The sequence below is a fragment of the Babylonia areolata genome, chromosome 12 (assembly GCF_041734735.1).
Source record: "Babylonia areolata isolate BAREFJ2019XMU chromosome 12, ASM4173473v1, whole genome shotgun sequence".
Taxonomy (NCBI): domain Eukaryota; kingdom Metazoa; phylum Mollusca; class Gastropoda; order Neogastropoda; family Buccinidae; genus Babylonia; species Babylonia areolata.
Genome location: NC_134887.1, coordinates 27,196,401 through 27,210,522, shown reverse-complemented (window position 1 = coordinate 27,210,522; position 14,122 = coordinate 27,196,401). Strand labels below are relative to the sequence as shown.

At 44.3% G+C, this 14,122-nt stretch overlaps 1 protein-coding gene across 2 annotated transcripts in view; it reads left to right on the top strand.

Annotated features, from left to right (window-relative positions):
* The window catches only part of LOC143288121 (ubiquitin carboxyl-terminal hydrolase 32-like), a 47,817-nt gene extending 33,988 nt beyond the window's left edge, over positions 1-13,829 (top strand). The window contains exons 25-34 of one of the 2 annotated variants that reach the window (XM_076596409.1): positions 316-493; positions 1,452-1,729; positions 3,295-3,485; positions 6,524-6,601; positions 7,491-7,617; positions 8,380-8,571; positions 9,939-10,287; positions 10,905-10,972; positions 12,224-12,316; positions 12,819-13,829. In XM_076596409.1, coding sequence (XP_076452524.1) covers positions 316-493; positions 1,452-1,729; positions 3,295-3,485; positions 6,524-6,601; positions 7,491-7,617; positions 8,380-8,571; positions 9,939-10,287; positions 10,905-10,972; positions 12,224-12,316; positions 12,819-12,989 — 1,725 coding nt within the window. In that variant the 3' untranslated portion in view covers positions 12,990-13,829. Of the gene's footprint in view, positions 1-315; positions 494-1,451; positions 1,730-3,294; positions 3,486-6,514; positions 6,602-7,490; positions 7,618-8,379; positions 8,572-9,938; positions 10,288-10,904; positions 10,973-12,223; positions 12,317-12,818 lie in introns of both variants that reach the window. The other variant, XM_076596408.1, reaches the window with a different exon arrangement.
* The last annotated feature ends 293 nt before the right edge of the window (positions 13,830-14,122 follow it).

The window sequence follows — 14,122 nt, the reverse complement described above, 5'->3', positions numbered from 1 at the left end:
CAGCTTGCAGAACATATGGGGAAAAAAGCCAAATGCTCAATTAAACAAAAATGAAAAAGAAAAGTAACCAGATTTTTATAGCAAGCTATTTCTTTGTGTGGTGGCTCCAGTGTACCTGTGTCAACAACAACAACACACCCTCTTCATCTTTCTCTCTCTCTCTCTCTCTCATTGGATGGTATTAACATACTCATTTATGCATGCTTCACTGTGTCTCATTGATGTATGTGTGTGTGTGTGTTTTATGGTAAAAATAACTCTTATCACTCATGCTCTGTTCACTACAACAAAACAACTGTCGGTGTCCCCCCACAGACACTGCCCAGGGACGACCACAAGATCCGCATGCTGATGGGGTCTGGCACCCTGTACGCCTACGAGCTGCCGGCCCCCGCCCTCATCCCCACCATGAGTGCTGAGGAGGAGAGCGCTGCCCACAGCATCGCCAAAGAGAACATCGGCCTCAACGAAATCCAGAGGGGAAAGATTGCCAGTGAGTTTTTGTTTTTGTTGTGGTGGTGGTGGTCGGTGGTTGATCTGAATGAAATCCTTAGGGGAAAGATTGCCAGTGTGTTTTTGTTTTTGTGTTGGTGGTGGTGGTGGTGGTCAGTGGTTGACCTCAATGAAATCCTTAGGGGAAAGATTGCCAGTGAGTTTTTGTTTTTGTGGTGGTGGTGGTCAGTGGTTGACCTCAATGAAATCCTGAGGGGGAAAACTGCTAGTGAGTTTCAGTTTTTGATGTGGTGATTGGTTTTGGGCTGTGGGTTGAAATGGTTTGTGCATGTGTTGTTTGTTGATAGGGTGTTTTGAGGGGGGTTGAGGGGGGGGATGGGTCATCTGTTTGTTAAGTAGAGAGTGTGTGTGATTCTTCTGTTTGTTAAGTAGAGAGTGTGTGTGAGTCTTCTGTTTGTTAAGTAGAGAGTGTGTGTGAGTCTTCTGTTTGTTAAGTAGAGAGTGTGTGTGAGTCTTCTGTTTGTTAAGTAGAGAGTGTGTGTGAGAATGGGTCTTGTGCATGTGATAACTAGTGTGTGTATGCATTGTATGAGTGTGTATGTGTGTTTATATGTGTGTGTGTATGTGTGTGTGTGTGCCTGTAAATGTATATCATATGTAAGTGTAAATGCAAGTATACCTGTTTGTGTGTGTGTTGAATATATGTGTGCCGGTGTGGAAGTACATCATATAGTATTGTGTGCTTGATTGTGTGTGTGTGTGTATATTGTATGATGCTCACTGTGTGGCTTCTGTGCTTGATTGTCATCAAGATTCATTGATGAATGTCGCTTTGACAAGCTTTTTTTTCTTTCTTTCTTTTTTTCTTTTTTTTTTAACCATTTTTATCCACATATTAATGTAAACCCTCCCCATTTATTTATTTATTTATTTATTATTCAGTCAAGCCTCTTCGTCGTCTTTGTTTGCTTACACTTGTCTTTTTCACTTGCTTACAGAGCAACTGGCCAACAGCTCCCCCTCCCCCTCCCCCTCCCCGTCACGCATCCCCAATGGCCAGCCCCCCCAGCTGGTGGGCGGGGACTCCTCCTCCCCCTCCCCATCCCCTTCCCCCTCCCATGGGGGCCTGCAGGGGGGAGGAGGAGGGGGCGAGTCTCCCTCCCACTCCCGCAGCAACTCCAGCGTGGTCGGGGGCAGTGTCGGAGGGAGTGTGGAGAGCCTGTCACGGCAGCTGGAGCTCTTCGACAACTTTCTGATTGGAGTGCATCGCAAAATGGTAACCTTTCTGTCTTTAAAAAGGAAGAGAACATTTTTGTTGTTGATAGTCTCTTGTAGAAAGAGATTTTTAGTTTTTGTTTTGGTTTTGGTTTTGTTGCTTAAATCTGAACACATAATCAGATAGGCTTCGTTGCAGTTTGTTTTTGTTTTTTTCCCCAAAAAAGATGCTGCTGGGTTGATATTATTTGTGTGGTGTGTTGTGTTCACCAGGTGCTGATGGATGTGTTTGTATAAGTCCTTTTGTCACAACGGTTTCGCTGTATGAAATTCGGGCTGCTCTTTCCAGGAAGAGCACATCTCTGCACTGACAGCACCATCCGTTTTTTTAGGGGAGGAGGGGAGGGGGGGGCGGTTGTTTGTTTTTTCCTGCCTGCAGTTTTGTGTGTTTTCCTATCAAAGTGGATTTTTCAACAGAATTTTGCCAAGGACCCTTTTGTTGCTGTGGGTTCTTTTACGTGCGCTAATTGTATGCTGCACATGGGACTGCGGTTTATCTTCTCATCCGAATGACTGGGTTGATATTGATTTGATTTGATTTGCACAACAGGCTGCTTACCAGGGTAGAGCCAACTGACGGCTGCCATTGGGCACTCATCATTTGTTTCATGTGTCATTTAGTCAGATTTCAGGCACGCATTCATACACAGACAGGCATGTTGCATTTTATCTGCATGACCATTTTATTTATTTCCCTGTCATGTAGGCAGCCATACTCCGTTTTTGGGGGTGTGCATTCTGGGTATGTTTTTGTTTCCATAACCCACTGAACGCTGACATGGATTTCGTTATCTTTGATGTGCGTATTTTATCTTCTGCGACAAAGCTATTAGAGTGGCTTCCCATGACGCTGTTCTCTGCACTGAATCACAGTCACAATGTTTACATAAGGTGAAAGGTCAGTCCATCCCCTTCAGCCACGATATCGTATTGCCATGTTCTTGAATGGGACGTGTCATGTTCCCCGCGTGGTTTGATGGCAAATGAAGCAAGCTAAACTGCAATCACTCAACACTCACTATGGACGCTCAACCCAGTACTTCTAACAGAAGTTGTGCTTCACATCAGTATACTTTAGCTGATGCTGTAAATATTATCATGGATGAAAGTCCAAATTCTCAGTTTGCTGCTGATAGTAGCTCAGTGGAAGAATTTGACGGCAGTGTTGATACGCTATTCAACCCGTATGACGAAACTGACACTGACAGCACTTACGAAGAGGAAGAAAGCTGTGCACGGAAAAGGCATGTTACTGCTTCAAGCAGGGTGCGAGGTGGGAAGATAAAAATTGATTTTCACAAGAATTATTGACAGTATGCAACAATCTCTTTGCATTAATGTAAAGAAAAAATCAGCGAGATTGACTGAGTGGTTCCAAAGCTGTAGTAGTTTGAGCACAGCAACCCCCTTGTATCTCAGCTGATCTCTTGCACAGGCAGTTTCTGGCTGTGCGCTGGCTAAGCTGACCTAGTTTCACTTGAGGCAGGCTGGCTAACAGAGAAGTGGTGAAAGGGTTAACCACTTGGCTATTGTGCCTGTCACAATTATTTGTGTTGTGTTCTCCAGGTGCTGATGGACGTGTACTTCATGTCAGCCCAAAAGACGCGGCCCAGCCTGTTTGGCACGCCAATCATCATCCCGCGGGACGAGAGCACGACGGGTCAGGACCTCTACCACTTTGTCTGGGTGCAGGTGTCCCGACTCGTCAGCCCCCTCCCCCCCAATGAGCAGCGCATGACCAACCACGCCCAGGATTGGTCAGTTTGGCAAATTGTGTGTGTGTGTGTGTGTGTGTGTAGATGGGGATCTGTGAAGGGGATGGGTTGAGGTGGTTTTGTGTGTGTGTGTGTGTGTGTGTGTGTGCGTGCCACGGCGGCACAAGGCAGCCCTTTTAGTTTTGGCGCGAAGCGGAGGGGAGAGGGATGAACAGCGAGCGAGCGCGAAACGTTGGAAAGGTGATAGCCTGGACAGACAGGCAGGCAGTATATGGGGCAGCGCTCTGGCGCACCACTAACTTCGCGCTATTCTTTGCGGAGCGCATGTTACACGGGCAGTGTGTACAGCTGTGAACAGCTTCGCTGCTGCTGATAAACTGTCAGAAACAGGGTTATGTGCTTTTAAAAAATAATACTCTATGTCAGAATGCAACAAGAAGGGCGCTATGGGTGTGAATGGATGTGTGATTTTCTGACAAATTTAACGATACCAAACATGAGCAGGTTTAATTTCCTACAGGCAGTGTACAAGTGGTCCAAAACTTAGCGAGCACACGAACATTCTGTTCGAACTGAGGAACACACACGGAACGTAGTTCAATTTCAACTCCGTGTTGTGTGTGTACATCGTTTTACTTGGAGATAAAACTTGTATCATGATATACATGCATGTCTCCACGATACAACTGGAAGGAAAATATAGCCGATACATTACCTAGAGGTGGCAGACCGCCCCGGAATTAGTGTCAGTATTTAACGATCAGCTCCACTGAGAACTGCTGCCAGCCACTTAAGTTTCACACTTCTCTCAACATCACGGGAAGAGAGACGGACAGGCAGACATATATATGCAGGGACAGACATACTGAGAAACAGAGGAACGTGTACGGAGAGAGAAAGGGGAGAGGCACAGAGAGAGAGGGAGAGAGACAGACGCAGAGAGAGAGAGAGAGAGAGACGCACACAGAGAGGGGGGGAGAGATTTTCGCCGACTAGATGTTTTGCGTGTCAGTATGTGTGCCTTTGCTTGCGACATGCATTTGGTCAGTCTAAAAGATACACCTTGACGATACCATGCTTTTAGTAAACGATCACAATGTAACGTACTGACATGCATTTGTAAGTTCTAAATAATAAAATCCATTCCTACCTGAACTTATAAATCCGTATGAACTCCTTGTTTGTAGTTGGTAATCCACTCAGTTGAAGTGTGACACTGACTAAACTCAAACATTTTTTTTCTTTTATTGTTTTTTCCTTACAATGTGTGTGTGCGGGAGGGAGGGATTCAGGGTGGAGAAAAGAACAGGGCTGAAAATTTCTTTATTCTTTACTTTTTGATTTGTGCCGTGATTCTCCTGCTTGGGGTACGACTTGCTGACGCATGGGGGAGACAATAGTCATGTGCTCTTGCATGATGACACGCAGTTTGTCATCTTGTGACTGCATCCCTAATACTTTCTTTTTGAGTGAATTGACGACTGCGTGTGTTGCCTCCCCCCCTTGTTCATTTTTTTGTAGCACTTGATACAAATGCATGTGGGATGTTTGCCCTCTTCATCATTCGAAACATCTAGACCGAAAAAACGAAACAGTTCAGAAGAATACTTGGCACAAAGTCTTGCATTCAACCCCTTATCTTTATCTCTTCTGAGAACCCGCTCACCACACACACGACACATATAATCCAAACATCTCAAGTGTTCACTGAAGGTGTGTTGCCCAGTCAGCAATGCTGCCACTACCGCACCAGATTCCATTTTTGTCGGCACTCACACACACACACTTAGGTCAAATATCTGGATGTAACACAAACACTCGGACAGTGTCTGGTAAATCACACAACACACTTAAAGTTCACATTCACTGGAATCATGTACACAAAAATGACAGCAAACAAAAACCGGTGTGCACGAATATGATGAAATGAAAATCACTTAAACAATACACCTTTCTCTGCTGGAAACATAGGCACAAAGAGCGCGGCGCGCGCTCCCCTCCCCCCCCCCCCCTCCCATCCCAGAGGAATCTAGGTCAGCAGCCGTGCTCCTGACCGCTCACTGAACTCTGAAACTAAATAGCTCTGCTGGAAGTTAAGCGGCACAGCCGTGGTGCGTGCGTGTGTGTGTGTGTGTGTGTGTGTGTGTAGATGGGGATCTGTGAAGGGGATGGGTTGGGGTGGTTTTGTGTGTGTGTGTGTGTGTGCACATTTGTGTAGGTGTGTACAGGTAAACTTTTAGATGAGAAATAATACTTACGATCATTTGAAGATATTTTTCAAAGTGTTTTATTCTGAATTTCTTTGTTTGGATTCTGATGATGTCTCTATGTTTAAGTGTGATGTTGATTTTTTGGTGTTATAATAGCAGCAGAGACGGCCAAAGACAGTTTTCTGTTTTTGTTTTTTTAACAGGACAATAAAGACAGTTTGTTATTGTTTTGGATTTTGAGCGCTTCTGATAGGTGTGAACTGAATGTTGGTAGTTGGGGTTGTTATGCATGTAGTGGGCTTCTTAATGGGAATTACCATTTTTACCCACACATGTAGGCAGCCATAATCCATTTTTAGGGTCTGTACATACTGGGTCACCCGTGAAATGCTGACATACATAACCAGATCCTTAATGCAAATGTTTGATCTTCTGCATGTGTATATACAGAAAAGGGGTTTTAGCAGGTCTGCCATCTGTTGACCTGAGAGATCAGAAAAAAAACCCTCTGCAGCAGCATGTGCTGCAGCTGGGAATCAAACCCATGAACCAGACAGAATGAAAGCTCAGTGCTTTGACCACTTAGTTGTTGTGTGAATCTTTTTTTTTTCAGGTTGTAAAAAAAATGTATATACATTAAACTGTATGAGGAAACGAAATAAATACCAAATAGATATGTAAAATCAGCAGCAACAACAAAGAAAATGGAGCGATCCTTCATATCCACAACGTTGCTTTACAAATGAAATCATTATTTAGAAAAAAGAAGAAGAAAGAAATAAGGCAGTGCACAGTCTGACTTTTGTTTTCAGATTTGGAACAGAAATATTAGCATTAATGTACATGCCGCTTGTTTGGCAGTGACGACAGTCTTGGATACGAGTACCCCTTTACCTTAAAGTTGGTGTTGAAAGATGGAACGACGTGTGCCAAGTGTCCCTGGTACAGGTAAGATCAGTGTGGTTTCTTTGGAGAAAAGAAATATTATTGCCTTTGGAGAGGATGCAAACTTGATCTTACGCACATGTATTTGTTCCACATGTGTAGAATGAGGGCACATCCACATGTTTACATGCGCATGTGATTGTTCACATGTGTGAACATTTGCATGGATGCATACAGGTGTCCATAGTTTTTGGTCATTGTGTAATTGCCCAGAGTGGGGTGAAGAGAGTATTATGAATTGAATTAAATTGAATACTCAGCGCTCACAAGCACAGAAATTGTCCAGCCTATATATTTTTGTTCAGTGCAGATATTAGTGTCTGTATACTTTAGTCTCTTCTATCCATTCTGTCCATTGTCATCACTGTTGATCAAATATATCAATTTTTCTGTGTTAGTATATCTCACATTCTGTTTCTCTGGCAGCATATCATATAATCTGTTTATCTCTGTGCATCTTATAGCCTGATTCTCTAAGTGAATCTTATAGTCTGTTTCTCTGTCAGTATATCTGATAGACTGTTTCTCTGTCAGTGTATTTTATATTCTGTTTCTCTGTCAGCATATCTTACATTTTGATAATTGTCAGCATATTTTATACAATTATAATTTGGGTTTTTTTCTGTCAGTGTATTGTGTTGTCTGTGTTTTTTTTGTGTGTGTATTTATAGTCTGTTTCTCTGTCAGTACCTCCAGCGTTCTCTCATTTCCTTTGACTGTCTGCTCTCTCTTTTCAGCTGGTCCTGTCACATGTTTTTAGCGTTGTGTTTATTGCTGCGCAGTATTGGGGGGGTTGTATTGGTGAGGGTGTGTTGGGTGTTGTGATGGACAGCACATGTGTGTTTGTGTGTGTGTGTGTGTTGTGTGTGTGTGTGTGTGTGTGTGTGGACAGGTTCTGTCGAGGCTGTCGGGTGGACTGCAATGCAGAGAAGTTTGACGCAGGCCGTGGGGGTTCATTTGTGGCCATCGACTGGGAACCCACCGCTCTGCACTTACGCTATCAGACATCATTAGAAAGGGTATGGTTTTTTTTATCTTATTTGTTGACTTTTTGTTTTAAAGAGACTATTTTTTGCTGTATCTGTTTTACATGTTGTGTTTGAAGAGGTAACAAATGTGTTGCACCAGGGAAGGAGTGCTGGTCCATGTCTGCTGTTGGTTTCTTTTTACTGATGAAGAAAATGATAACAGTGTTGAATTTCTTTTCATTAGTCACTGCATGAAAATAAAAATTCAGTTGCGCGTAAGTATGTGTACAAATGCGTATGAATTCAGCATGCTTGCAGAGATTCAAATGCAGCAAATCACACCGCACCACATCACACCACACCACACCACACATAACGAGGCAGCAGCAGTGATGATGATAACAATGTCTTCCTATCCCCCTGGGCACTACCACGAGGAGCACAAGAGCATTGCAGAGAGCAGTGCAGCACATCACACCACACCACACCACACCACACCACACATATCAAAGCAGCAGCAGTGGTGATAACAATGTCTTCTTATTCAGGCCAGTACCACAAGGAACATAAAGTATGGTGGAGAGCAGTGTGCCACACCACACCAAACCACACCACACCACACCACACCAAACAGTTCAGTTCAGTTCAGTTACTCAAGGAGGCGTTACTTCCTTCGGACAAATCCCTATACACTACACCACATTTGCTAAGCAGATGCCTGACCAGCAGCGTAACCCAACGCGCTTAGTCAGTCATAACAAAGCGAGCAGCAGTGATGATGATAACGATGTCTTCCTGTCCCCCCCTGGGCAGTACCACGAGGAGCACGAGAGCGTGGCAGAGAGCCGTCGGCTGCAGGTGGAGCCCATCGACCTGGACACGTGCCTGCAGGCCTTCACCAAGGAGGAGGAGCTGGGCGAGGACGGTGTCTACCGCTGCTCCTCCTGCAAGAAGATGGTGCAGCCCATCAAGAAGCTGGACATCTGGAGGCTGCCTCCAGTCCTGGTCAGTGGTGTGTTTTTGTTGTTGTCAGGTCAGGGAGGGGGGATGAGCGCTGGGTTGGGGGATCTTCTTCATTTGTGGGCTGCAAGTTCCCTGTTCACTTGTATGTGCACAAGTGGGCTTTTACGTGTATGACCATTTTTACCTTGCCATGTACACAGCCATACTCCGTTTTTGGAGGTATGCATGCTGGGTACATTCTTGTTTCCATAGCCCACTGAACGCTGACATGGATTCCAGGATCTTCAATGTGCGTATTTGATCTGCTTGCGTATACACACGAGGGGGGTTCAGGCATTAGTAGGTCAGAACATATGTTGACCTGGGAGATCGGGAAAATCTCCATCCTTTACCCACTTGGTGCCGTTGCTAATACTCAAACCTGGGACCCTCAGATTGATAGTCCAACACCTTCACTCAGCTGTTGCGCTTGTTGGGTGGGGAATAAAGTAGGGGGAGGTTTTGGTGATTGGGGCTGTGGGGGTAAGCGGTTGTTGGAATTAAAGGAAATTCCTATGACCATGACACTGACAGCCCACCTAAAAACACTACCAGTTTTGTTTTGTTTTTTCTTGAGGGTCTTCCATCCTCGTATTTTTCCCGTGTTTGCATTTTTAACCTGGAGGTGATGGTTGGGTTGTGGATGATGTTTAGGTCATGGTAGTGGCGGAAGGAGGGGCTGTGGGGTTAGTTGGGGGGGTGGTGGTTATGGGGGAGGTTGTGGGAGGTTGGATGGAGATTCTGCGGGAGGTGGAGGTGAAGGAAGGGGTGCGGCTGTGGGGGAAGTTGGCTTGGGGAGGCAAGTGGGGTATAGCTTGGGTGGAGTGGTTTTTGAATCCATGCATGTGATGGGAGAGGAGGGATGGAATTGGGTGGACAGGTTATGGCGTGTGTGTATGTGTTCATGTGTGTGTGTGTGTGCGTTTATTCATGGGTGCATTCTGTATGTATAGGTCAGTGTGTATGCTTGTGTGTGCAAATTATATTTCGAGGTGTGTGTGTGGCTTCTGTGCATGTGATGGGAGGACGAGGAAGGAGGTGGATGAATAGATAGGTTGTTGTATCTGTTAATGTGTGTGTGTGTGTGTTGGTGTGTGTAGCTTATTGTATCTGTTTGTGTGTGTGTGTGTGTTGGTGTGTGTGTGTGCATGTATTTATGTATGTGTGCATAATGCAGTCTTAGGTAAGTCTGTATGCTTGTGTGTGCAGCAGATGTTTTGACAAGTGTGTTTAACATATGTGCTTGTGGTTGCTCATGAGCATATATGTATATGCACTTATGCCTGCACGAGACGTTGTGACACACTGTGGACGACTGTTTTTTGTGGAACACTTAAGTTTACCCGAGTTCCTGTTCCTTCGTTTTTCAGGTGATCAGCCTGAAGCGCTTTCAGTACCTCGGGGGCCGGTGGGTCAAGTCCCACAAGATCGTGCACTTCCCCCGCACCAACTTTGACCCCACCAAGTACCTGACCCCCCGCGATTCCTCCTCCACGGAGACAAAGGAGCAGCTGACAGACCCTCCTCCTCCCCTGTCCACGCCGCTGTCCCCCAGTGACCACGGTGACGAGGGGGAGAAGGAGGAGGAGGAGGAGAAGGCAGAGAAGGAGAAGACGGAGAAAGAGAAGACGACGGAGGAGAAGGAGGAGGAGGAGAGCCAGATGAAGAGTCTGTCCAACGGCCAGCCGCCGAAGGGGCTGAACGTCACCAGTCAGATAGGTCGGGTGTTGTAGGTTCTCTTGTTCCTGTTTTGTTGGTTAGCTGGCTGGTAGTGAGTTCACCAGAAAGAAAAAAGATAACCAGAGTAGCTGTTTTTTCCTTTTCTTTTTTTTATTATTTAAATGGCTTTTTATGCTTACTAGTAATCTTATTGACTTGTGTTGTATTTTGCATTCAGTGGAGAAATTTTAAAAGAAAATGAAATAAAATGTTTGAAATTGTACATGTATATGTATATATGTATGAATATAGAGAGAGAGAGAGAAGAAAGGAGGAGGACTCTTTTCTTTGGGTCTTTTTTCATCATTTGTTTGTACGTGTGAAGTGCGTGTGTTTATATGGAGAGAGAGAGAGAGATAAAGAAAGGGGGGGGGGGGGGATGTCTCTTGCTTGTGTGTTCATATAGGTCATGATGTTCAGCAGTGCAAAAAGAGAAACTATGAATTCTTAATTTATGTTACTCATTATTGCACTTGTGTGTGATTTTTGTATTTCTCAGAGGGAGAAAATGTCTCCTCCATCTGCTTATGTGTAGATCTTGTGGTTTTTGGCTGTGCTTAAAGAGAAACCGGTGGAGTGTAGTTGGTTGATTGGTTGGTGTGTGTGTGTGCGTGCAGATGAGAAGCTGAAGCAGTACGACACAGAGGACTTCACAGGGGCGCAGTACGATCTCTACGCTATGTCTGTAAGTGGTGTGGGGTTTGGTTTATTTTGTGGGTTTTTTTTTTTTTTTTTTTTTTTTTTAAATCTCTGTACTATGTCTGTAAAGTGGTGTGTTTTGGGGCTTCCAGGATGATCTGCATGACTTCTTAAGGGATCTTAACAGAGCTAAGTTTTGCTGAGTGTTTAAGAATGTTTTTAAGTCTTTGGGAATTAGCGTTGACTAAGGAAGAGTCTTAACATTATGCAGAGGTGTTGTTATTTTTGCACCCCAGAATTGGGGGACATTTTGTTTTCTGTTCTGTATTTTGATGATGATGGTGAATGATGGGGGTGGTGATGATGATGTGGGGGGTTCCATTTAGGCTTGGGGTGACTTGTTTCCTTAATGAAATGAATTACCAGTTTTTGTCCCCTCCCCTCCACCCCCCACCCCCAAATTAAAATGTGTCAATATTGTATAACAGCATTCAGTCTACATCCAGCTTAGTTAACCACATCTACTCACTAACGATTGACACTAGACCCATGCACACCGCAACACGTGCTTGCTGCCAGAATACTGTGTCATCCGTGAAATACACCTTCTCATTTAATGGGCATTCATACTAAGCTGTATTCTTTTTTGTGCCTGGGATGTGTGAGGTGCCTAGTTGGCAATTTGGTTTTGTATACCTGTTTTCAGTAATCATTTCTATCAGTCTGTCTGACTCTTACCTGTATGGTCAAAAAGAAGTGTTTTTGTATTATGTGTAACTATGTTTATTATCAGATTAGTTTTTTTAGTTCTCTAGTGAAAAATTGACTGAATGATCTATGTCAGAGGCATTTCTTAGGTTTTTCTGATGGAATATGACTGTGCTTGTAACTAATTTTCTTTTCCTTTTTTTTTTTTTTTTTTTTTTTTGCTGCGGTCCTATGCAATTGATATTTACAGTTATTCAGCCCTGATACAGCCGTTTCTGGTCGGCTGGGTGGCAAGCAACAAAGAATCAAACATTCACCAGTATACTTTTGTCATGACAGTGACTTGTCATGACAGTGACCTGTCTTTTGTTCCCCCAAAAATTTTGCTGTGTTCCTGATGTCAGCGGTTGGTTCCAAAAAGAGAAAAAAAAAAAAAAAAATTGGGACAAGCATGTCAGCAGCTGGGAAATTTCATGTGCAGGTGAGATGGGGTAGATGTATTGGGGGGGGGGGGAGGGGCAGGGGGGGGGGAGGGAGTGGAGGGACATGTAGAAAAGTGTTATTGATGTGTGTATGTGGGATGTTGCAGTGTCACACGGGCATCATGGGTGGAGGACATTATGTGGCCTACTCCAAAAACCCCAATGGGAAATGGTACTGCTACAATGACAGCAGTTGTAAGGTACGTCCTCTTCTCTCTTACTCTCTGTTTCTCTCTGGATGTGGGTGTGCACATGCATGTATGCTGTTCACACAGATGTGTTTGTGTGTGTGTGTGTATGTGTGTGTTTCTGAGACTTGATTTTTGTTTGTTGTGTGTGTACATTTGTGAGAGTGTGTGTGTACTGTTCACCCACATGTGTTGTGATTGGTGTGTGTGTTTATAAATGAATGAGTGTGCATATATGTGTGCGTGCATGTGTGTTCTGTTAGAAGTGTTTTAAATTGTTGGATTGGGGCTTTTTCCTGAATAAGAAGTGTTTTAAATTATTGGATCATGACAAATGTTTTGACATGGGTTGTCTTGCCAGTGTTTTTTGTTACCTCTCAGGTGTATGTGTACTGTAAGAAGTGTTGTGTGTTGGTGGACCTTCTTTCCTGTTGTCCCTGTGAAGAGTACAGTGTGTGTGTGTGTGTGTGTGCATGTGTGTATGTGTGTGTGTGTGTGTGTCTCCTGTTGGCAGGAGGTAGCAGAGGACCAGCTGGACACCAACTCGGCCTACATCCTGTTCTACGAGCGGCGTAACATCGACTTCAGCAAGTTCATGCCCGACACCACCGGCAAGGAGCCGGACCTGGCCGAGATCGACGACGAATTTGAGTCGGACTTCAAGAAGATGTGTGTGCTGCAGTGACAGCCTGCCCTGTGTGCCGTGGCCTGCAGGATTTTCAGAGCCAGTCAAGTCAGCTTCTGTGATACATAGTGGTGATGGTGGTGATGACGTTTGGGGATTCGATTCGATGGTGTCGGCAGGATGTTTTAGTACTTTGCCAGTCTGTGTGATCCTCCTCTCTGGGGCACGGAGGCCTGCCCCCCTAGTGGGGACTTGTTTGTTTTCCGTGTTGAGTGGTGGTGTCGGCTGTCGGGACGTCATGGGCTGCAGGTGTCAGTCACCCTGTGGGATCTGACCCATACCGGAAATGTGGAAGAGAAGTGAAGTGGTGGTGTCTGTCATGACGTTTTAGATCAAAGATTTTTTGCTCTCTGTCTTTTGTTTGGTTGGTTGGTTGGTTTTGTTTGTTATTTTTAATGGTTTTTTAATATTTTTTTTATACATCTTTATAAATTTTGTTTTGTGAGAAAAGACAACATTGGCTAGCCCCCGTGTACATTCATTTCTTCATTGTTTTAGACTGTGTGATGAAGGCTTTAATTTGGAGTTGATTTTTTTTCTGTGTGTGTGTATGTGTGTGCGCGCGCGTGTGTGTGTGTGTTACTGAGCTGTTCTCCGGTGTGATAACTTTTTTTGTACAGCATGGAGGAGAAGTTTGTGTGAGAAGGGAAGAGATGGTGGGAGGAGGTTTAGGGGGGAGGAGAACTGCTCTCCTCGCAAATGTTGTGTGCTTTGATGTCCGATTTGTTTTATAAGAACTCAGTCTCTGTATGTACTGCAGAAGCCTTGTTGCAAGTGGTATGTGTGTTTGTGAGTGCATGTATGTGTGTGTGTGTTTTTTGTCAGTTTATGTGTGGTCATTTTGGGATGTTTTTTTTTGGGGGGGTACTTTTTTTTTGGGGGGGGGGAGTTGTTTTATATATATATATATTAGTGCTTGCTCATTACTAAACATGACTTGGTTTCCTTGCAGTACTTACAACAGAAAAAGATTGTATGACACAGATAAAGGAGGAAACGTTGAAAATGTGGTCTTCATGCTACCCCCAGACTGTCATGAATGTTCTGTTCTTTTCTTTTCTTACACAAATTATGTTTACAATGAGGATGCCTACATCAAATAAATGGTGATGAAGCAAAAGAAAAGGAAAAAA